This window comes from Mirounga angustirostris, unplaced genomic scaffold, assembly GCF_029215605.1.
Source record: "Mirounga angustirostris isolate CCGP_5_RB_7025 unplaced genomic scaffold, mMirAng1.0.hap1 SCAF_1, whole genome shotgun sequence".
NCBI classification, from domain to species: Eukaryota; Metazoa; Chordata; class Mammalia; order Carnivora; family Phocidae; genus Mirounga; species Mirounga angustirostris.
In genome coordinates this window covers 125,125,140-125,148,155 of record NW_026991709.1, presented here as the reverse complement: position 1 = coordinate 125,148,155, position 23,016 = coordinate 125,125,140, and the positions used below count along the sequence as shown (strand labels likewise).

At 36.8% G+C, this 23,016-nt stretch overlaps 1 protein-coding gene across 14 annotated transcripts in view; it reads left to right on the top strand.

The window, feature by feature from the left end:
• The window catches only part of CEP63 (centrosomal protein 63), a 57,495-nt gene that overhangs the window by 20,727 nt on the left and 13,752 nt on the right, over window positions 1-23,016 (top strand). For 11 of the 14 annotated variants that reach the window (XR_010410424.1, XM_064587454.1, XM_064587470.1 and 8 more), the window contains 4 exons: window positions 3,949-4,062; window positions 19,377-19,610; window positions 21,641-21,780; window positions 22,632-22,769. Coding sequence is in view for 13 of the 14 variants with exons in the window: in XM_064587454.1 (XP_064443524.1) it covers window positions 3,949-4,062; window positions 19,377-19,610; window positions 21,641-21,780; window positions 22,632-22,769 (626 nt within the window). In the remaining variant the exon portion in view is untranslated. Of the gene's footprint in view, window positions 1-3,948; window positions 4,063-13,269; window positions 13,740-19,376; window positions 19,611-21,640; window positions 21,781-22,631; window positions 22,770-23,016 lie in introns of those variants that run through there. The other 3 variants (XM_064587462.1, XM_064587456.1, XM_045903743.3) reach the window with 2 other exon arrangements.

Here is a 23,016-nt window from a genome sequence, read left to right as displayed (position 1 = left end):
GTAGTTCTCAGTAGGGCAGTACCACCCTTTGAGGGCATCTGGAAATATATGGAGACATTGCTTTGGTTGTTCAAATGACTGGGAGTGAAACTGGTGTTGAGGGGATAGGAACTAGGGACACTAAACATGCCCAGGACCATTCCACACAGGAAGAATTATTGTACCCAGAATGCCAATATTGAGAAATATTGACCACCAGTTCCTAGCAGTCCTCCATGGGCAGTGTCCTTGTCTTATTTATCACCTAACAGAGTTGGGGCTTAGTAAATGTTGAAAGTACATGGCTTTTTGTACAGAGTACTGTGCATATCAGGTTGTTTATCCTCAGTTCCCATTTAGATGTAGTAAGCCATTTACCCCCCTCTTTGCTGACTTTGTTTTTATTAAGGCTGAATAACTCTGTGGTTATTGTGTATGTTGATTCCCACATGACTTACCAGAGGCGGCGAGTTAACACTGCCCAAGGTGGCTGAAGCAACAGTGCAGGGCTGTCACTCTTTTCCCTTGCATCTGCCCCTCCCCTCCTCTGTCCATGCCATTGGTTCTCCAGTGTACCTAAGACTCCCTGAGGTCCTGTTTAGGCTGTCAGAGATTCTGCTCCAGTAGTATGACATGGGACCTAGGAATATGCATTTTATCCACCTCCCCTGGCTGATTGCAATTTGAGAAACACCGTTCAACATCTCTATGATTGCTTACAATTTGTCAGGGTGACCTTTCACCCACAAAAATGCCATTATTACAACTTAGCATTGTAATTTCTGTATTTAATGTTCTTTTACATCTTATTGTTTTGATCCATCTGAAGAGCTTAGACTCCGAGGGCTATGCTACCGCTTTCTCTCCAGCCATCTTCTGTGACATCTGCGCTTTTTTCTCCCAAACCCCTCATCTTCCTCTTGCCACTCATTATCATTCTCTTTTATTTCTACCTCAGAACCTCATCTTTGATTTTCGTGTCATCAGCCTGTACCCCCCAACCAGTATACATACAACCAAAGTAGCCATCTTCTGATCCCCGAGTTACTTCCTGGCCCAGAGGTTTCAGCTCCCAGGGCATTGTCACTCTCTCCAGTGTTACACTTGTCATAATTCGTGAGGACTTCAGTATCCACAGGGATGATGCTTATAATACCCTGCTCTTTGAATTCCTAGGTGTCCTCCACGGACATCCTGATCTCCTTGTCTCATCTACCCATTCCCACTGCCATTCCTTGGGTGTCATCATTACCAAACTTACAACCTTCCTGGAATCACATTTTTAATCATCTCATTCTGTAACTACCATCCTTCTCTTTTCAGCTCATTCCCTTTAGTCTCACTAATCTCTTGACTGTCAGTAATCACTTGACCCCATCCCCAAGTGATTGAATTCTGACACCTTTTCACTGCTGGATAGCTACCTCATGTCCTCACGCATCAGTCCTTACACAGCTTAAATACCGTGGTTACATTCCTTACATTCCCCTTCAACTCTTGTGTCCCTTTCTTCCTTCATCATATTTGCTTGGCAAAACCATAACTCTAGTTAAATCCAGCTTTCTGCCCGCTCTCTACTTGCCATGTTTAACAGAACATGACTGGAGAAAAACATAATCATGCTGATTGGCCTCATTTTAAATTCATGGTCACTAACCTCAAAGAGTTTCTCATGCTTTCTAGAATCATACTACATTTCCCCTCACTTTGCTACTTGCCATAGTGTCTGTTTTATACTTTCTCTTTTCTCAAACTTTCAACACTTTCCCCCACATTCTCGCCATTGGGTGATGATCTTGCTTTCCATTTCATTGAGCAAATGGAAGCAATAAGAAGAGAATTTTCACAGACTTCCAACACTAGGTCTGCCCAACTATTTGCATCTGTGTCCATATACTCTGCCTTCCTGCTGGTGGAACTGTCCATACTCTTCCCAGCCCCTACCTAAGACATGGCTCCAGCCATTCTCTTTTCTGCTTCCTCCCTTCCTCCCTACTGGATGTTTTCCACCCAGATTTCTCCCCTCTTAAATATCCTCTCTTGACCTCTCTCTTCCTCTGGATGCTGCCCCATTTTTTTCCTTCATTTTATAACTAAACTGCTTTAGGCATCTGTACCTGTCTCCAGTTCCTTTTTGTCCATTTTCTTGCATCCACTCAGTAAAGATTTTGCCCCGTCACTCTCTGGAAGCTATTTACATGTAGGTCACCAATGAGTTCCACCTTAAAACATTTTCTTGATTTGACTTAGAGAACAACCACGCTTTCCTGGGCTTTCTCCTACCTTGTTAGCTACTCCTTCACAGTCTCTTTTGCTCCCCAACCTTTTAACATTGGAATACCCTAGGTGTTGTATCATTGGACCTCTTCTTTTTTGTATCTATGCTCACTCCCTTAGTGATATCATTCAGTCTCATAGTTTTTAGCACTGTATATATGTTGATAATTCCCACATATATATATATATCCAGTCTTGATTTGTCCTTTTTACTACAGAATAATTTCCAACTGCCTGTTTCAGCTGTTTCACAGCTCCACCTTAATGTCTAAACCCGTGTCAAACTTGACATGTCCAAAATAAACTTCCTGGTTTCCTCTTCCCCATCTCCCAACACCATTCCTGTTTAATGGCAACCCCATTCCTCAACTTTTCAAGCTGAAAGCCTTAGCGTGACCCTCGACTTCTCTTTTTTCCACACAGCAGCCAGAATGATTCTGTTAAGTCAAAGCATGTCCTCTCCTTTACAGAAACCTTCCAGTACCTTCTCTTAAAAGCCAAAGTTATCCTGATGACCTACATAGTCTCACTCCTTGTTAACTGACCTTTCTTTACCTGCTTTTCCCTTTATTCCATTTGAGCCACACCAGCCTTCTTGCTTACCCTTAAATGTACCAGGATGCTTCCACTTCAAGCCTTTGTACTTGCCTTTCCCTTCCCAGAATAGTATAACTTCATCCCCATTTCCCTGGGAGTTTACTTAAATGCCATCCCTTTTTAAAATTGCAACCCCCATCTCTGAGCACTCTGCTCCATTTTCTGCAAAACAGGTATGATCATCTAATGTATTATACAATGAATATGTTGCCTATTGCCAGTTGAGTTGGGCTTGACTTTTTGTTTTGTTAACTATTGTAGCCTCACCACTTAGAACAGTTCCTGGCATTTTTGGAGAATGAATGAGTGAGTGACTTTCAGAAAGCTGGTTAACAGTGATTATCCCAAACTAGTTTGAGACTGCTGGAGTTGAGGATCCTGGAGGACAGCGATAGAAATCCCTTTGATTTGCCCCATTTTCATAAATATTGGGCTCATTTTCTTATCAACTGGAAGTGAACCATCATTAAATTTGACTGCTTGGCTTTGGGTTAGAAATATCTGTTAGAATTTAGTACAGATATCCCCTTGTATTCAAGTCTTTGCAGTTCTGTTGAGATAGTAAAAATTTGGATATCAAAGGGTATTACATTATCTGAATTTATTTTGTTCCTGAATTTCAGATACTAGAAGTAAGAATTGGGCTACCCAGGGACTCATCTGAAAATTTATTTGATCTGTTCAATTTCTGGGTTTGGATATCAAGAATTTGGGTAGTGGGATCTCCCCATAATCATATTTTGAGATTTTAGTTCTCTTAAGATCAGTTTTCTGAAAAATCACTAACAATGATAACAACCTTTAGGTGGCAGCAAATCTATGAAAATCATCACGAACCTAGGATTTAGCATCTGTGTTTCATACTCTTCACCATTAGTGTGTTAAATTTAGGAAGACAGATATCCAGAGGCACAGTATGTCAGGAATTTAGTATTGCTCTACAATTCTATCAGCTAAGTGAGTAATGGGGCTCCTGCTGGGGAGAAAGGTGTGTGTGTACCCAGGGAGGAGGGGAAAAAATTAAAAGTGAATCTGGGAAGCAGGGACTACAAGGGGGAAGCACTTACAAGTTAAGTACCTTAATTGCCTCTTCAGGAATTTCGTCAGAAATCACTGGACTGGGAGAAGCAACGCTTGATTTATCAGCAACAGGTGTCTTCTCTGGAGGCACAGAGGAAGGCTTTGGCTGAACAATCAGAGATAATTCAGGTTGGTTTAAGCCATTTAAAATAATGAGAGGCGGAGAAGTCTTGATGGCATTGGCACTAGCTTAATGTAGTCCCCGTTTGCTCACTCATGTCCACAGTCGCGTCCACGCATGTCTTCGTGCCACGCGCTCGTTTGCTTGCTCGCTCCTCTCTCGTGCTCTCTCTTGCCCTCTCTGTCTTGCTCACTCCACCCTCACACTCATGTCACTCTCCTGATCTTGGTCTTCCCTTTTTCTGCCCTTCTGTCCCTCCCTTTCTCTCTCTTTCTACTTTGGTTTTTTCTGTCTCCCTTTCCATTTCTTTGGGTCTCTGGCTTACTAGTCTGGCTGTTTCTGGCTTTTGCCTTGGCTCCACTTCTGTGTCTTGCTCCATTTCTAGTAACTGGGGTACCTTGGCCGAGATGCCTCAGCCAGGGAGCTTCAGCCTGGCTGCCTGTTGGCCTACAGGTACCAAGAGATTCACATTGCATTGATAAGTGTACTGACTAAAAGCAATTATCTCTGTGGTAACAGAAACACTTTTTAGAACTCTAGTTAAAGAATGGGAGAAGATACTTGCAAATGACACTACTGATAAAGAGCTGGTATCCAAGATTTATAAAGAACTTCTCAAACTCAACACCCAAAAAACAAATAATCAGTTCAAAAAATGGACAGAAGACATGAACAGACACTTTTCCGAAGAAGACATACAAATGGCTAATAGACACATGAAAAAATGTTCATCATCATTAGCCATCGGGGAAATTCAAATCAAAACCACATTGAGATACTACCTTACTAGGATGAATACCCAACTTTTACATCAACATGGGACTGGAGGAGATTATGCTTAAGTGAAATAAGTCAAGCAGAGAAAGTCAATTATCATATGATTTCACTTATTTGTGGAACATAAGGAATAGCATGGAGGACATTAGGAGAAGGAAGGGAAAAATGAAGGGGGGGGGCGGAAATCTGAGTGAGAGATGAGCCATGAGAGACTATGGACTCTGAGAAATAATCTGAGGGTTTTAGAGGGGTGGGTGGTGCGGTGATGGGTTAGCCCAGTGATGGGTATTAAGGAGGGCACGTACTGCATGGAGCACTGGGTGTTATACGGAAACAATGAATTGTGGATCACTACATCAAAAACTAATGATGTATTGTATGGTGACATAACATAATAAAATTAAAAAAAATCTTTTTTTAAATGAAGAACTGGTGACTTAAGCAGAACCAAAAAATATCAATTTAGGGATATTTCTTCTTAGAACATACTATGTTTGCTTTTTTTTTTTTTTTAAGATTTTATTTTATTTGAGAGAGAGAGAATGAGAGAGAGCACATGAGAGGGGGGAGGGTCAGAGGGAGAAGCAGACTCCCCGCCGAGCAGGGAGCCTGATGCGGGACTCCATCCAGGGACTCCAGGATCATGACCTGAGCCGAAGGCAGTTGCTTTAACCAACTGAGCCACCCAGGCACCCCTATGTTTGCTTTTTCAATTAAAAACCAAGAACATAAAAGGAAATGAACATAGAGGGGAATAAATATTTGTGACCATCTGTTGTGTGCTAGACACAGTCTCAATGCTTCTTCTAGATGGCAGTTATCTAGAATATGTGGTTCTATGTTGTCTGTTTAATATCATGATAATCTGTCAAGGTTAGTAGTTATCTCAGTTTTATAGAATGAGGGAATTACTCGATAAGTTGAAAGAGCTGAAGGGAAGCTTTAAAAATTAAAAAAAACAAAAACAATCTGCATTATTTGCTGCTTTAACTCTCAGTAATGTTTTGGCTTGTAATCATTCTCCTGAAATATCAGCTGGCCAGTAAAGTACCGTGAATGGCTCTGCTGTGAGTGACTCCACTCAGGATGGCAGGGGGGCCCACAGCGACCTCAAGGAAGAAAATTATTTACTAGGCTACAGCAAGCTATGCAGTCAGAGTGGGCCAATAAAATCCTGGATGTCTAGACCACGGTTTTTTTGACCTGAATGCTAAAGCACTGTGCAAACATAAATAGCTATAAGATATTGTTATACTCTAATTGTAGCCTTCAGATTGGAAAAAAAAGAAAATCAAGTCCTACTTTTTAGTTCTCAATTACTCATCTGTGGAGTGTGCTTATTATTGATGCAAATCCTTTTTTCAAATTACTGTTGTGATTGCTTTGCATAATTAAACTTCATTGCTAGTAAAAGTGAGATTTTTGTTTACCATGATTGAAATAGGCCAGAATAAGAAGCCTTTAAAAAGCCAACATTTGTTTTCCCTGCTTAACTCAAAAAATATTACCGATACTATATTTCTCTTTCCCCCTTAGCAAACTAAACAAAATTAAATCTTTCTATGATTCAGTATGTGGCAGTGCTGTATGCTCATCATTAAAAAAAACAACTTTTAAATAAATTTTTGGATAGCTGTTACCCAGCATTAACAGCTACCATCATTTTGCTACGCCTTTTTTTTTTTTTTGTGGTAGAAAACACATTAAAATTTACCATCTTAACCATTTTAAAGAGTATATTAATGTTAACTCTGTGCATGTTGTTGCATAACAGAGCTCTAGAACTTGTTCTACTTGCAAAGCTAAGGCTGTACCGAACAAACTCATTTTGCCAGTCTTGTTTCATCCTTCCCCACTTTTTACCTTTGGCTGGAATATTACAAAGCAAATCACAGAAATTGTCATGTTTCCCAACAGATAAGGACTTCAACAAATTATAACAGAATAAATAATTTATTAACATAATTTAATATTCAGTCTGTTCAGACTTCCCCAGTTGTCTGAAATTATGTCTTTGTACAGTTGGATGTTCAAATTGGAATCCAGTCAAGGTTGACATGTTACATTTTGGTGATCTGTGAGTCACCACTGAACAGTCAAGGGAGAAAATCTGGGAGATTAGATAAATGGAGATCAACATCCACACTTCCCCCAGTTTTTAAAAACTTGATATCAACTTTTTTCTTATATATTTTTTAACATCTGCAAGTGGACTTCACAATAACTTCTCAATCTTTGAGTCCTATGTTTGTCCAAGTTCTTTTCATCAGCTATTAAAGTTACAGAATACATGTTCATTTTAGAAAAATGAGAAAATGTCAATGAGACAAGAATTAAATAAAATCACCCATAATTCCATAGCTTAGAGATCTATCATGATTAACGTTTTGGTGTAAATTTCTTCCAACTTTTTCTATGCTTCTATGCAGTGTACATTGCAGTCATGTACATTTACTAGAAAAACACTGTTGTGTGTTGGGGGGGAATATGTTCGGTTTCTAGATTCCACATATAGGTGAAATCATACAGTATTTGTCTTTCTCTGTCTGACCTATTTCACTAGGTGTAATGCCTTCTAGGTCCATCCATGTTGTCACAAGTGGCAAGATTTCATTCTTTTTTTTTATGACAGAGTAATATTCCATTATAATCGAATACAAACACACACTGGCACCCATACCCACATCTTCTTTATCCATTTATTTATTAATGGACACTTGGGTTGTTTCTATATTTTGACTATTTAAAACAGTGAGGCAGTGAACATAGGGGTGTGGGTATCTCTCTGAGTTGGTATTTTTTTCTTCAGATAAATACCCAGAAGTGGGATTACTGCATCATATGATAGTTCTATTTTTAATTTTTTGAGGAGCCTCCAGACTGTTTTCTATGGTGGCTGCACCAATTTACAATCCCATCAACATTGTATAAGATCTCCCTTTTCTCCCATCCTCACCAATACTTTCGCTATTTTGTCTTTTTGATACTGGCCATTTTGACTGGTGTGAGGTGATATGTCATTGTGGTTCTGATTTGCATCTCCCTGATGATGAGTGATGCTGAGCATCTTTTCATGTGTCTGTTGGCCATCTGTATGTCTTTGGAAAAATGTCTGTTCATGTCTTCTACCCATTTTTAAATCAGGTTTAGTTTTTTTGATATTAATTTGTGTATGTTCTTTATATGTTTGGGATTTTAACCCCTTATCAGATGTATGACTTGCAGGAATCTTTTCCCATTCAGTAGATTGCCTTTTTGTTTTGTTTACAGTTTCTTTTATCATGCAAAACCTTTTCAGTTTGATGTAATTCCGTTTGTTTATTTTAACTTTTGTTGCCCTTGCCACAGGATACTGGTCCAAAAAAATACTGCTATGACTGATGTCAAAGAGCTTACTGCCTGTGTTTTCTTCTAGGAGCCTTGTGGTTTCAGTTCTTATGTTCAAGTAGTTAATCCATTTTGAATTTTGTATATAGTGTAAGGTAGTGACCTAATACTCTTTTGCATGTAGCTAGTTTCCCCATCATTTACTGAAGAGACTCTTTTTCCCCATTGTTTATTCTGTCTCTTTGTTATAGATTAATTGACGATATAAGTGTGGGCTTATTTCTGGTCTTTATTCTAGTCCATTAATATATGTCTGTTTTCATACTGGTACCACACTGTGTTAATTACTATAACTTTGTGGTATAGTTTGAAATTAGGAGGCACAATACCTCCAGCTTTGTTCTTTCTCAGTATTGCTTTGGCAACTTGGGATCTTTTGTAGTTCCATTCAAACATTAGGATTCTTTGTTATAGTTCTATGGAAAATGCCACTTATATTTTGATGGGGATTGCACTGAATTTGTAGATTGCTTTGGGTAGTATAGGCATTTTAACTATTAATTCTTCTAATTAATCTTCCCATGATCCCCTCTAATGGGATCATGACCTGAGCTGAAGGCAGATGCTTAACTGAGTGAGCTAACCAGTTCATAAGCATGGAATATCTTATTTATTTGTGTTGTTTTCAATTTCCTTCGTCAATGTCTTATGGTTTTCAGTGGACAAATCTTTCACCTCCTTGGTTAAATTTATTCCTAGGTGTTTTTTTCTTTTTGATGCAAATGTAATTGCAATCATTTTGTAATTGCAATTTTCTGATAGCTCATTATTAGTGTACAGAAATACACTAATATGTTAGTATGTTAATTTTGTATGCTGCTGCTTCACTGAATTCATTTATTAGTTCTAACAGTTTTTTTCTGTAGTCTTAGGGCTTTCTATATGGTATGCCATCTGCAAATTTTGATGGTTTTACTTTTTCCTTTCCAATATTGATATCCTTTTATTTCTTTTTCTTGCCTAATTGCTGTGGCCAGGACTTCCAATACTTTGTTGAAGAAAAGTGGTGAGTGTGGGCATCCTTCTCTTATTCTTGATCTTGATCTTGAGGAAAAGCTATCAGCTTGTTGAGTGTGAAGTTAGGTGTGGATTTGTCATTTATTATGTTGAAGTATATTCCCTCTATATCCAGTTTGTTAAGAGTTTTTATCATAATGGATGATGAATTGTCAGATGCTTTTTCTGCAAGTATGGAGGTGATCATATGATTTTTATCTTTCATTTTGTGGTGTATCACATTGATTTGCAGATGTTGAACCATCCTTATATTCCTGGAATAAATCCTACTTGATCATGATCCTTTTAATGTATTGTTGAATTCAGTTTGCTAATATTCTTTTGAGGATTTTTCATAGCTGTGTTCATCAGGGATATTAGTTTATAGTTTTCTTTTTTGTGGTGTCTTTGGTTTTGATATTAGGGTAATGCTGGCCTCATGAGTTTGGAAGCTTTCCTTACTCTTCAGTATTTTAGAATAATTTGAGAAGGATAGGTACCTTTTTTTTTTTTTTAAGATTTTATTTATTTGTTTGACAGGGAGAGACACAGCGAGAGAGGGAACACAAGCAGGGGGAGTGGGAGAGGGAGAAGCAGTCTCCACTGAGCAGGAAGCCCGACGCGGGGCTTGATCTGCCAGGACTCTGGGATCGTGACCTGAGCTGAAGGCAGATGCTTAACCAAGTGAGCCACCCAGGCGCTCCCCTCCCCCTTTTTAAAGATTTTATTTATTTGAGAGAGAGCATGAGCGGGGGGGAAGGGCAGAGGGAGATGGAGAGGGACAAGCAGACTCCCTGCTGTGTGCAGAGCCTGACTTGGGGCTCCATCCCAGGACCCCAGGATCACGACCTGAGCCAAAGTCAGATGCTTAACTGACTGAGCCACCCAGGCGCCCCAGTACTAACTCTTCTTTAAATGTTTTATAGAATTTACCTGTAAAGCTGTCTGGTTCTGGACTTTTATATTTTGGGAGTTTTAAAATTACTGATTCAGTTTCATTACTTGTTATTAGTTGATTCAGATTTTCTATTTCTGTGTGATTTAATCTTGGAAAGTTGTGTGTTTCTAGGAATTTATCCATTAAAGGTTTTCCAGTTTGTTGGCATGTAATTATTTGTGGTAGCCTTTTATGATCCTTTGTATTTCTGTGGTGTCAGTTGTAACTTCTCTTATTTATTTGTTCTCTCTTTTTTTTCTTATCTATCTGGCTAGAGATTTATCAGTTTTCTCTATCTTTTCAAAGGACCAGTTTTTAGTTTCATTTTTTAATTTTTTTTCTATTTTTTAAGTCTCTCTTTCATTTATTTCCTTTATTTATTTATTTATTTATTTATTTATTTATTTTTTCTTCCTTCTACTAACTTTAGGCTTTGTTCTTCTTTTCCTATTTCCTTTATGTGTAAAGTTAGATTGTTCATTTGAGATTTTTCTTGTTTCTTGATGTAGGCCTCTATCTTTATGAGCTTCCCTCTTAGACCTACTTTTGCTGCATTGTGTTTCCATTTTCATTTGTCTCAAGGTATTTTTTTCCTTTTTCATTTTTTTTGTTGACCTCTTAGTTGTTTGTAACATGTTGTTTAGTTTCCATGTGTTTGTGTTTTTTCCAGTTTTCTTCTTGTAATCAATTTCTCTTTTCATATTGTTGTGGTCAGAAAAGATGCTTGATATGATTTCAGTCTTGCTGAATTTATTGTGGTTTGTTTTGTGGCCTAACATGTGATCTGTCCTGGAGAATGTTCCATGTGCACTTGAGAAGAGTGTGTATTTTGCAGTTTTTGGATGACATGTTTTGTTTATATCTGTTAAATCCATCTGGTCTAATGTGTCATTTAAGGCCAGTGTTTCCTTATTGATTTTCTGTCTGGATGATCTATTCATTGATGTAAATAGGGTGTTAAAGTCCCCTACTATTAAATATATTACTGTCAATTTCTCTCTTTATGCCATTTAGTATTTTCTTATTATTTAGATGCACTAAGCACTATATAATACAATATTTTGAGTTTCATGATTAAGATTTTCCTTTTTAAATATGACAAGTCAACCAATGTGTAGTCATAATGATTGCATAGAAGTCCAGTCTACCATTAAATGTACCATAATTTACGTATTGAATCCCTTATTATAGAACATTTAATTTTTTACTTTTTTACTCTTGCAAATAGTGCTTGGGTGAATGTCTTTATATAAACATCTAGGAATATGTGTCCATTTATATTCTTAGGAAGTGGCCCTAGAAGTGAAATTGCTGTACCAGTGTAGTTGAACATTCTTAAAGATTTTAATATATATTGCAAAGTACTCTCCAAAGTTATGTTGATCTAGACTTTCACCAGCAGTATTTGGGATTGTCCGTTTCCTCACACTTTGCCAATTATGGGCACTATTATTTTTTTAATTTCCCCTACTTTTAAGCTTGTCTTTGTTGATCTGGAAGGTGAAAAATGTGGTTATAATTATTTGTTTTCATGTACATTTCTTTAATTATGAATTAGGTTGTGTCATTTTTTCATCTACTTGCAGACATTTCCTTTTTTTATAAATTGTTTGTGTCTTTTGCTCACTTTTCTTCTAGGATATTTATATTTTACTTTTGAAATAGCTCTTCCTATATTAACTATATTATTAACCCTTTGCTGTTTTGTTGCAGTTCTGGGTGTTTCCTAGTTTACCTTAATTTTTGCCTAATAGTTTTAATGGAAACACAATTGTTTTATAAACAATTATTTAGAATTGCTTAATTCTCTTAATTTTTTCTGTAGGGTTTCTATCTTTGGTGTCATACTATAAAGCTTTACCTAAGCCAAGATTTTTTCTGCTTTATAATTTCTTTTTTATATATTTGATCTGAAAATTATTATTATATGGTATTTGATAGGCTAAACTTGTTTTTTTCCTGAATGGTTATCCTCATAATTTATTGACTGTTAGATTTTGAGAACTTGACAGAGCGATTCTAAAATTTTTATGAAAGAATAAATGAATGGTACTAAGCAACATTTTCTAAAAGAGTGAGGGTGATGTTCTATCGAATATTAAAGTGTATTATATTAAGAAGTACAGTTGTTAAACAACGTGACATTATTAGATGCAATGATAGAATGATGGTTATATATGCATAGAAAAGGATCGGTTTAGTCACTAAAACATAAGGTTTTTTCTGTTTAGAAGGCAAGGAATCCACCTGCTACTTTCCCTCTTGCCCATATACAAGTGTTGAAAGGAGATATTAAGGGAATTCTTAGAGAACATTAAAACATTAAAAAAATTAAAATATTAAGCCAGCACAGAGTATAAAATATTTAGTTGATAAATGTGATGTGAGAAAAATAGAGGTTGCATTAAATATATATGTTTTCCTTTTGAAATATTTAGATGAGCTATATGATATCATTCAAGTTAGTTTTAAATCCACTTTTCAATTATATATACATATTTATAAGTATAAATATAATATTTTTAAAGCATCCTTTCCATGTTACAACCTATGAAGAAAAGATGATCCTAACTCAAATGTTAATCTGTGTCTTGGTAGAATTATCAGAGTTAATTGAACTGGCTCAGACTGTTTAAAGTTTATGGTGACATAGACATGACAGTGTTAAGAGGGTGTCACTGGGAGCCAGTCTCTTAATGGGCTCTTCAGGCTGCTACCTGGTGGAAATGCTGTAAGGCTGTGGCCTGCACTGACTCATTTGGAGTTGACACTGATGGGGAGGTTGATAAAGATGGATCCTGCCAGGGTCATAGCTTCATTCTGGGATCCTTTGGAAAATAAAAAGCCTTTGTTGCTTCATATCACATTGTTCTCAGGAATCTCGCTATCTGGGAAAGCCGTTCCCTTGAAGCACTAGGATTAGGGACTGTAAAGCCAGAGAACGATTTGACCGCAACCCCAGCCCCTAGCCCTTTCCCTACTCTCACACTTCCGTTGCCCACCTCGGCTTTTATTCCCATCTCCCTGACATAAATTGCCTTTTAAATTATTTCTTTACTTTTAATACCTCTACTGTGAGTCGTGTTGTTGAGATAATTCCACCCATCCCAACAGAATAGTTAGAATGTCACATGTTAGATTAATAAGAGGAAGTTCTGCAGAGAGGCAGGAGGAAGTATAGAGGGAGAGATGTATGCGGATGTGTTCATATTTACATTTTAATGATAACTGTTAATGTGTGTGCGTCTCTTTGGTTGTATTATAGTAATACTTTAAGTGTTTCAATGGAAACATACCTCCCTGCTAATATTTGAATAGTATAAATTGGATAATGAATTCTTTTAGAAGCAATATACATTGTGTACTCTTTTTGCTTTATGTCTCAGTTTTAATTGAACATTAAGAGAATGCAGTATTGTAATTGTAACTCTGCCAATATCTTTATCTAGAGGCCGTTGCCATTTTTGTCTTTTATGGAATTTTTGTTGCCAAGAAAGGCAGGATTACATTTTTTTTTTTCTTTCAGATGGAGTTGGTGTAGTGTATTCTTGGTTATCAAAATACTCATAGTTTGAGGATTTTGAAATGGTAAATATTCATGGTGTGTAAAAAAGCATGATACATAACTGTATGATCTTAATTACATTAAAATGCTTACTTGTGTAGATACACACATGGGACCTAAAAGTCAAACTGTAAACTGCTTGTGATTATGGATGACTTTGTTCTTTGCTTCTTGTGTTTTTCAGTTTCCTCTTATGCACATGTTAACTTTTAAAAAATACATTTTTTAAAACCTAAGAAAAAATAAGAGGAAGTTCTGGTTTTGAGTTCAAAAAATTAATGGCAGTGGTTATTGCAAAAAATAAAGGGGGGGCGTTCAAAAATATATTAGCCTTAAGATACGTCTATTGCCAGATATTTAAGAGAAATAATCGTTACTTTATAAGTAGTTATATGATTGTTTCTGTTAGTCTTGGAAGAGGTATTCTTGAAATATTCTGGTGTAGTTCTGTTCAATAGAAATAAAATGAGAGTTATATGTAACTTAAAAATTTCTAGCAGTCACATTTAAAAGGTAAAAAGAAAGAGGTGAAATTCATAGATTTAACTCAGTATACCAAAAATATCATTACAGCACTTACATTCTTTCTTTTTTTTTAACTGAGCATTTGAAATCCAGGGTGTATTTTACAGTTTGCGTACATCTCAGTGCAGACCAGCCGCAGTTCAGGTGCTCGGTGGCCACCCGTCACTAGTGACTGCCCTATTGGATCGCACCGGCCGAGTGTATTAATTCCAGCCAATGAAAATAGAGAATTTGTACTGGAATGATTATGTACTTCCTACTGTGCTTAAACACTGTATGTGTATGTGACTGAAAGAGTGAGTCAATAAAAGAAGGCTATGTTCCTGATTCTTCACAACTAAGAAGTTGGGTTAGTTTTTAAGTATCAAATCTAGACTCACTGGTTAAACTTGAACTTAGTTAAACTATAACTTCAGTGGTGAGTTTACTTTAAGATTACAGATTTGAACTAAGTAGTATTAAATAGCTATTGCAGTGTTTTTGTTTTTTTAAAAGATTTTATTTATTTGAGAGAGATAGCAAGAGCGGTGTTAGGTGCAGAGGGAGAGAGAGAAGTAGATTCCCTGCTCATCGGGGAGCCTGACGTGGGGTTCGATCCCAGAACCCTGAAATCATGACCTGAGCTGAAGGCAGATGCTTAACCAACTGAGCCACCAAGGCGAGGCACCTGCTACTGCAGTGTTAAAAACATAATGCTAGTGTTTTGCCATTATGTATTGTCTTTCAGCCTGAGTGTCCATTTGGGCAGAGGCTTTCTAGCTGTGTTCTGCCAAGGCCCAGGGCTTCTGTGCAGTTTAAGGTGGGGTCAGAAAGGTTCAGCAAGTTGGGCTCCAGCCCTTTACTCCTCACCCTCACCCAGTCTCTTCAGTTATTTTTTCTGTACAAGGTTCTGTATGAGTTTCCCTTGGGACAAAAAAAGTATATATTATATTTTAAAAGTTTGGAGACAGTTGCATGCTTGGCAGTTATTCTTGCGGATCTAAACCTATCTGATATTTTTTTTTCAGACTATGATAGGAATCTGGTAAAAAGATTTTGGTTCTTTACACTGGAATCTTGATCTGTAATTTATACAAACACTATTTGTCTGTTTCTTTGCCTTTCTCCTTCCAGCATTCTTCTGGCTTATGGGCATTATTGAGCATCTACTTTATATGACCATAGTATAGGATTTGGGTTCTGTACAGTATACAATAAAATCTTTAATCCATGGCAGATTGATTTCCCAGAGACATTTCCATTTAAATATCTAAAAATAAAATTGGATACCTTTACCTTTTAAAAATATTTATAATAAGGCAAGTTTTACTTAGATGATTCATGTCTATCTTTGGTATTTAGATGAAGTACCTATCTGGATACAGGATTAAAATTTGTGAACACTAGAAAGTTGGGAACTAAAAACCAGGATTGCTGGGATACACAGCCTAGGAATTATCTAAGTCTGCTGGAACTTTATACTATAGGTCTGTGAGACAGTCCACTAACCAGTTTTATTCGTATGTACCTCAGTAGATAAATCATTGAAAGACCCTAATTTGAGATGCACTGTATTTGGTTAAGTCTTTTAGCTCAAGGAGTATCTAAATATTGATGACAGAACTAATCTTTCCTCTTCTCCAAGCACCTTTTTCCTCAAGGAGCAAAATTCTCCAGTTCCCTCCACCCCAAATTTAAACATTTTGTGGTCAGTTTGAATCATCTGCATATGCATGTTTGTAATGTATCTGAAAATACAGAATAATTAACTACATGCAACGTATTCTGGGGTGGGGAGAGAGGAAAATTTGACCTGGAAATTTAAGACGTTTAGTGATTAAGAAAAAACCCTAATTTATGAGCTTCCATAATAAATAAAATAATGCATTATAGTTCCTATATTTCCTATGTGGTAAAGAGGAGAGAAATCCAGTTTTCCTATGTGATGACTCAGATGCAGTTAAACTTCTGCACTAGTGGGTAGAATAATGCAGCTGTTCTTGCAGTGGGTGGGCACCATCTCTTCTCCTGAGGAATCCCTTTACTTTCTCAATTCTTTCTTATCCCTTCTTCTCAAGATATTTATTATATAATTTTTTAAGATTTCATTTTTTAAGAACAGTTTATGTTTGCAACAACATTGAGAGGGAGGTACAGAGATTTCCTTTGTGCTCCCAGCCTCCTCCGTTCTCAGTATTGCTCACCAGAATGCTACGTTTGTTACTAGGGATGAACCTACATTGACACATGATAGTTTAGTTTAGGATTACTCTTGGTATTGTGTGGTCTATATGGGTTTGTACAAATGTATAATGACATATATCCATCATTGTAATAGCATACCAAGTATTTTCACTGCCATAAAATTCCTCTGTACTCGGCCATTTCATCTCCTGCCCTGCATCCCCATAATCACTGATATTTTTATTGTCTCTATAGTTTTGCCTTTTCCAGGAAGCCATATACTTGGAATCATACAGTAGGTAGTCTTTTCAGACAGGCTTCTTTCCCTTATTAATGTGCATTTAAAGTTCCTTCATGTCTTTTCATGTCTTGATAGCTCATGTTTTTAGCACTGAATGATATACCATTGTTTGGATGTACCACAGTTTATTTATCCACTCACTTACTGGAGGACATCTTGGTTGCTTCCAAGTTTTGGCAATTATGAATAAAACTGCTGTGAACATACATGTGCAGGTTTTTGTGAGAACATAATGTTTTCAACTCCTTTGGGTAATTGGCAAGAAGCACAATTGCTGGATCGTATGTTAAGAATATATTAAATTTTGTAAGAGAACACCATGTTGTCTTCCAAAATGTCTATAACATTTTGTATTCATACCAGCAGTGTATGAAAGCTCTTGATGCTCCACATCCTCACCAGCAATTGGTATTATCACTGTTCCAGATTTTGGTCATTCTAATAGATGTGTAATTATTGTATTAATATGCATTTCCCGATGACATATGATGTAGATCATCTTTTCATATGTTTATTTGTCATCTGTGTATCTTTTTTGGTGAGATGCCTTTTCAGGTCTTTGGCCCATTTTTTAATGGAATTGTTTGTTTCCTTATTCTTGGGTTTTAAGATTCTTATTATTAATGGTCCTTTATCAGGTCTGTCTTTTGCAAATATTTTTCTCCCAGCCCCTGGCTTGTCTTCTCATTCTCTTGATATTGTCTTTCAAAGAGTGGAAGTTTTTAATTTTAATCAAGTTCAGGATCAGTTATTTCTTTCAGGGCTCATGTCTTTGGTGTTGTATCTAAAAAGGCGTTCCTATACCCAAAGTTATCTAGGTTTTCTTCTGTGCTATCTCCTAGGAGTTTTATAGTTTTGCATTTTACATTTAGGCCTATGATCCATTTTGAATTAATTTTTATGAAGGGCAGAAGGTTTTTGTCTAGATTTATTTTTTTGCTTGTGGATGTCCAGTTGCCAGGACAGTTTGTTGAAGAGACTGTCTTTGTTCCATTGTATTGCCTTTCCTTCTTTGTCAAAGATCGGTTGACTCTATTTATGGGGGTCCATTTCTGGGCTCTCTATTCTGTTCTATTGAATTGTTTGTCTTTTCTTTCACCAGTATTATGCTGTCTAGATAATCATTGCTTTATAGTAAATCTTGAAGTCAGGTAGCATCATCCTCCAACTTTTTTCTTCTTCTTCAATATTGTGTTGGCTAATCTGAGTCTTTTGCCTTTCCATATAAACTTTAGAATCAGTTTGTCAATATCCATAAAATAATTTACTGGGATCTTGATTGGGATTGTGTTGAATCCATAGATCACATTGGGAAGAACTGACATCTTGACAGTATTGAGTTCTCCTATCCATGAACATGGAATATCTCCCCATTTATTTAGTTCCTTGATTTAATTCATCAGAGTTTTATAGTTTCCCTTAAATAAATCTTGTACTTATGTAGTTATATTGATACTTAGATATTTAATTTTTTCAGGTGTTAATGTAAATTATGCCATGTTTTAAATTCTACATGTTCATTATTGGTATATAGAAAAGTGAGCTTTGTGTATTAACCTTCATTCTGCAACTTTGCTGTAATTGCTTATTAATTCTAGGAGGGATTTTTTTTCTTCTCTCTCTTTTTAAGTTTTTATTTTAATTTCAGTTAGTTAACATATAGTGTTATATTAGTTTCAGGTGTACAATATAGTGATTCAACAATTCCATACATCCAGTGTTCATCACAACAAGAGTACTCCTTAATCCCCATCCACCCACCTACCTCCCCTCTGGTAACCATCAGTTTGTTCTCTATAGTTAAGAGTCTGTTTCTTCCTCTCTCTTTTTCCCTTTGCTCCTTTGTTTTGTTTCTTAAATTCCACTTATGAATGAAATCATATAGTATTAATCTTTCTCTGACTTATTTCTCTTAGCATTATACTTTCTAGCTCCATCCATGTCATTGCAAATGGCATGATTTCATTCCTTTTTATAGGTAATATTCCATTGTGTATGTATACCACCTCTTCTTTATCCATTCATCAATTGATGGACACTTGGGCTGCTTCCATATCTTGGCTATTGTAAATAATGCTGCTATAAACATAGGGGTGCATGTGTCCCTTTGAATTAGTGTTTTTGTATTTGTTGGATAAATACCCAGTAGTGGGATTGATAGATGGTAGGGTTCTATTTTTAATTTTTGAGGAATCTTCCAGGAGCGTTTTTTGTTGTTGATTCTTTCAAATTTTCTACATAGACGATCATGTTATCCTTGAGCAAAGGCAGCTTTATGTCTTCCTTCCCAATCTGTATACCTTTTATTTCCTTTTCTTGCCTTATTGCATTAGCAAGGACATCCAGTTGATATTAAAAAGGAGTAGTGAGAGGGGATATCCTTGACTTGTACCTGATCTTAGTGAGAAAGCTTTGAGTTTCTCATTATTAAGTATGATTTTAGCTGTACAGTTTTTTTAGATCATCTTTAGCAAGTTAAGAAAGTTCCCTTCTATTCCCAGTTTTTATCATGAGAGGTTTTTTGTTTTTTTGGGTCATTAGTGGGTTATTATAAATGAGCTAATGCTTTACATTTTTATGGAAGTAAAACTCAGTTTTATTTTGGTCTTCCTTATTCATCAATTGTTCTTTTATTATTTCACTTCTGTCTATTGGTAATCTGTGTTTCTAGGCTCAGCTTGTCAATCGGAAACAGAAATTAGAGTCTGTGGAGCTGTCCAGCCAGTCGGAAATTCAGCACCTGAGCAGTAAGCTGGAGCGGGCCAATGACACTATCTGTGCCAATGAATTGGAAATAGAGCGCCTCACCATGAGGGTCAATGACTTGGTTGGAACCAATATGTCTGTTATGCAAGAGCAGCGGCAAAAAGAAGAAAAATTGAGGGAATCTGAAAGACTATTAGAGGTTTGTTTTAAAATTACTACAGTTGGGGAAATATGTGTATGCATGTTTTTAAGAGAAACTAATTAGCCCAAAAGTCCATCAACTGAATGGATAAAGATGATGTGGTGTATATATAGACAGTGGAATATTACCCAGCCATCAAAAAAATGAAATCTTGCCATTTGCAATGACATGGATGGAACTAGAGTGTATTATGCTAAGCGAAATAAGTCAGAGAAAGACAAATACCATGATTTCACTCATACGTGGAATTTAAGAAACAAAACAGATGAACATAGGGGAAGGGGGAAAAAAAGAGAGGGAGGCAAACCATAAACTCTTAAAAGATAGAGAACAAACTAAGGGTTGCTGGAGGGGAGGTGGGCGGGGGGAAGGGATAATTGGGTGATGGGCATTAAGAAGGGCACTTGTGATGAGCACTGGGTGTTATATGTAAGTGATGAATCACTGAATTCTGCTCCTGAAACCAATATTAAATTATGTGTTAACTAGCTAGAATTTTTTAAATTTATTTTTTATTAGTTTCAGAGGTAGAATTTAGTGCTTCATCAGTTGGATATAACACCCAATGCTCATTACATCACGTGCCTTCCTTAATGCCCATCACCCAGTTACCCTATCCCTCCATCTCCCTCCCCTCCAGCAACCCTCAGTTTGTTTCCTAGAGTTCAGTGTCTCTTATGGTTTGCCTCCCTCTGTATTTTCATCTTATTTTATTTTTCTTTCCTTTCCCCTATGTTCATCTGTTTTGTTTCTTAAATTCCACATATGAGTGAAATCGTATGGTATTTGTCTTTCTTTGACTGACTTATTTTGCTTAGCATAATACCCTCTAGTTCCATCCACATTGTTGCAAATGGCAAGATTTCATTCTTTTTGATGGCTGAGTAATATTCTGGTGTGTGTGTCTGTGTGTGTCTGTGTGTGTGTGTGTGTACACACTACATCTTCTAACTTATCCATTCATCTGTCAGTGGACATCTGGGCTCTTCCCATATTTTGGCTCTTGTGGACATTGCTGCTATAAACACTGGGATGCATGTGCTCCTTCGAATCACTGTTTGTATCCTTTGGATAAATACCTAGTAATGCAATTATTGGGTCATAGGGTAGCTCTATTTTTAACTTTTTGAGGAACCTCCATACTGTTTTCCAAAGTGGCTACACCAGTTTGCATTCCCACCAACAGTGTAAGAGGGTTCCCCTTTCTCCACATCCTCTCCAACATCTGTTGATGCCTGACTTGTTAATTTTAGCTCTTCTTATTGGTGTACAGTAGTATCTCATTGAGGTTTTGATTTGTATTTCCCTGATGCCGAGTGATGTTGAACATTTTTTCACGTGTCTGTTGGCCATTTGTATGTCTTCTTTGGAGAAATGTCTGTTCATGTCTTCTGCCCATTTCTTGGCTGGATATTTTGTTTTTTGGGTGTTGAGTTTGATAAGTTCTTTATAGATTTTGGATACTAGCCCTTTTATCTGATACATCATTTGCAAGTATCTTCTCCCATTCTGTCAGTTGTCTTTTGGTTTTGTTCACTGTTTCCTTTGCTGTGCAAAAGCTTTGCAAAAGCTAAAAGTCCCAATAGTTCATATTTGCTTTTGTTTCTCTTTCCTTTGGAAACATGTCTAGCAAGAAGTTGCTGCAGCCAAGGTTGAAGAGGTCGCTGCCTGTGTTCTCCTCTAGGATTTTGATGGATTCCTGTCTCACATTTAGGTCTTTCATCCATTTTGTGTTTATTTTCATAGATGGTATAAGAAAGTAGTCAGTTTCATGCTTCTGCATGTGGCTGTCCAGTTTTCCCAACACCATTTGTTAACTAACTAGAATTTAAATAAGAACTTAAAAAAAATTAACCTTGAACTATGTTCAAGAATCCGTGGTTTCTTCCCTACTCTGTAGCTAATGGATCAGACATGTGATAGCCTTATTAATATTGTACCTATTATAGTCTGACTCCCTGGCTTCCTTTTCTTATGAAATAGAAAAATTGTGATAACATCTGACTTTTTTTCTGAGTATTTTGCAGATTCTCCAGGAAGAAAAGAGAGAATTGAAAGCAGCTCTTCAGTCTCAAGAAAATTTCATGCATGAGGAAAGAATGCAAAAGGAGAAGCTACAAGCAAAGTTAAAGCCAACTGACACTCAACACACAATAGAGGCCCTAAGGTATATTTAGTCTCATTATTATTTTTTTTTTATTTAATCTTAAGTATTAATTATATCCACTTGGTGGTTTGCCATTGAGCACCAGTGTTAATATTATGTATTCATAATTTTGTGTTTGATCACATTATGGGTTTTCTTTTAATTTCTGAGTTAAATTTTTATAGTGTTAGAAGATTTTGTGTGGTTAGTTTTTTTTCTGCATCCAGTTTGGGTCCCTAACCAAAAGACTGTAATGTTTAGAAAGTAGAAACCACTTGGTCAATCTGTATTGTTGGTGAAACTCCAAATGTGAAAGGAATTGTAGTCCATGTTTCCTGGAAGGCCTCCCTTTCTTGGTAGAATAGGTCATGATAAGTAGCTGCTTATCATCAACATCATTAATAAGCCAGCTATTGAGATAGCTCATTTAAAAAAAAATCCTAAAACTCATTATATTTCTAAATATGAATTATTTTCGTGAGGCTTGTAGTGGAAAGTAATAGAAGGAGCTATGCTCCTTTTGCTTGATTTAAGTCTGATACACATTTCTATTCTTGGCAGAACTTTCCTGTAACTTTTCAGTTTCTTTGGCTCAAGGTATCAAGTGGAAACAAAAGTTTTGTTGTTTTGTCTTTTTCCCTTGAAAAACAGGCCAAATCCCAGTTGAGAAAGGAGTAAACTGCTGCTGACTTTTTTGAGAAGCATCATCTCATGCCTCTTTACTCTCCCAAGTGTTCTTTTCATGAAGCAGGAGACAAGCTGAAGAGTTCCAAAGCGTTTCATTACCAAAAACAATTGGGCGATACAAACTGATTATGCATTGTTTTATTTACAAAGATCGGAGGCCTTTAACAGTTCTCCTCTGTCTTTAGGTCACTGGAGGAGTCACAGGCAGGAAGGAGGTACACCTCGCAAGAGCAGGAGGACTTAGGCAACATGCTATCCCAGCTGGATTTCACCCACAGTAGTGAAGAACTTCTGCAGGCAGAGGTGACTCGTTTGGAAGGCAGGTAGATAATTACATACACATTTCAAGAGTGTTCAAGTTGTTAAAAATGATTTTTGATCGTCATATTGATAAAGTAAACTAACGTAATAATCATAGTGAAGGGGGCGCCTGCATGGTTCAGTTGGTTAAGCAACCGACTCTTGAGTTCGGCTCAGGTCATGATCTCAGGGTCATGAGATGGAACCCTGCATCTGGCTCTACGCTCAGCGGGGGCTCCCTCTCCCTCTGCTCCTCTCCCTTCTTGTGCT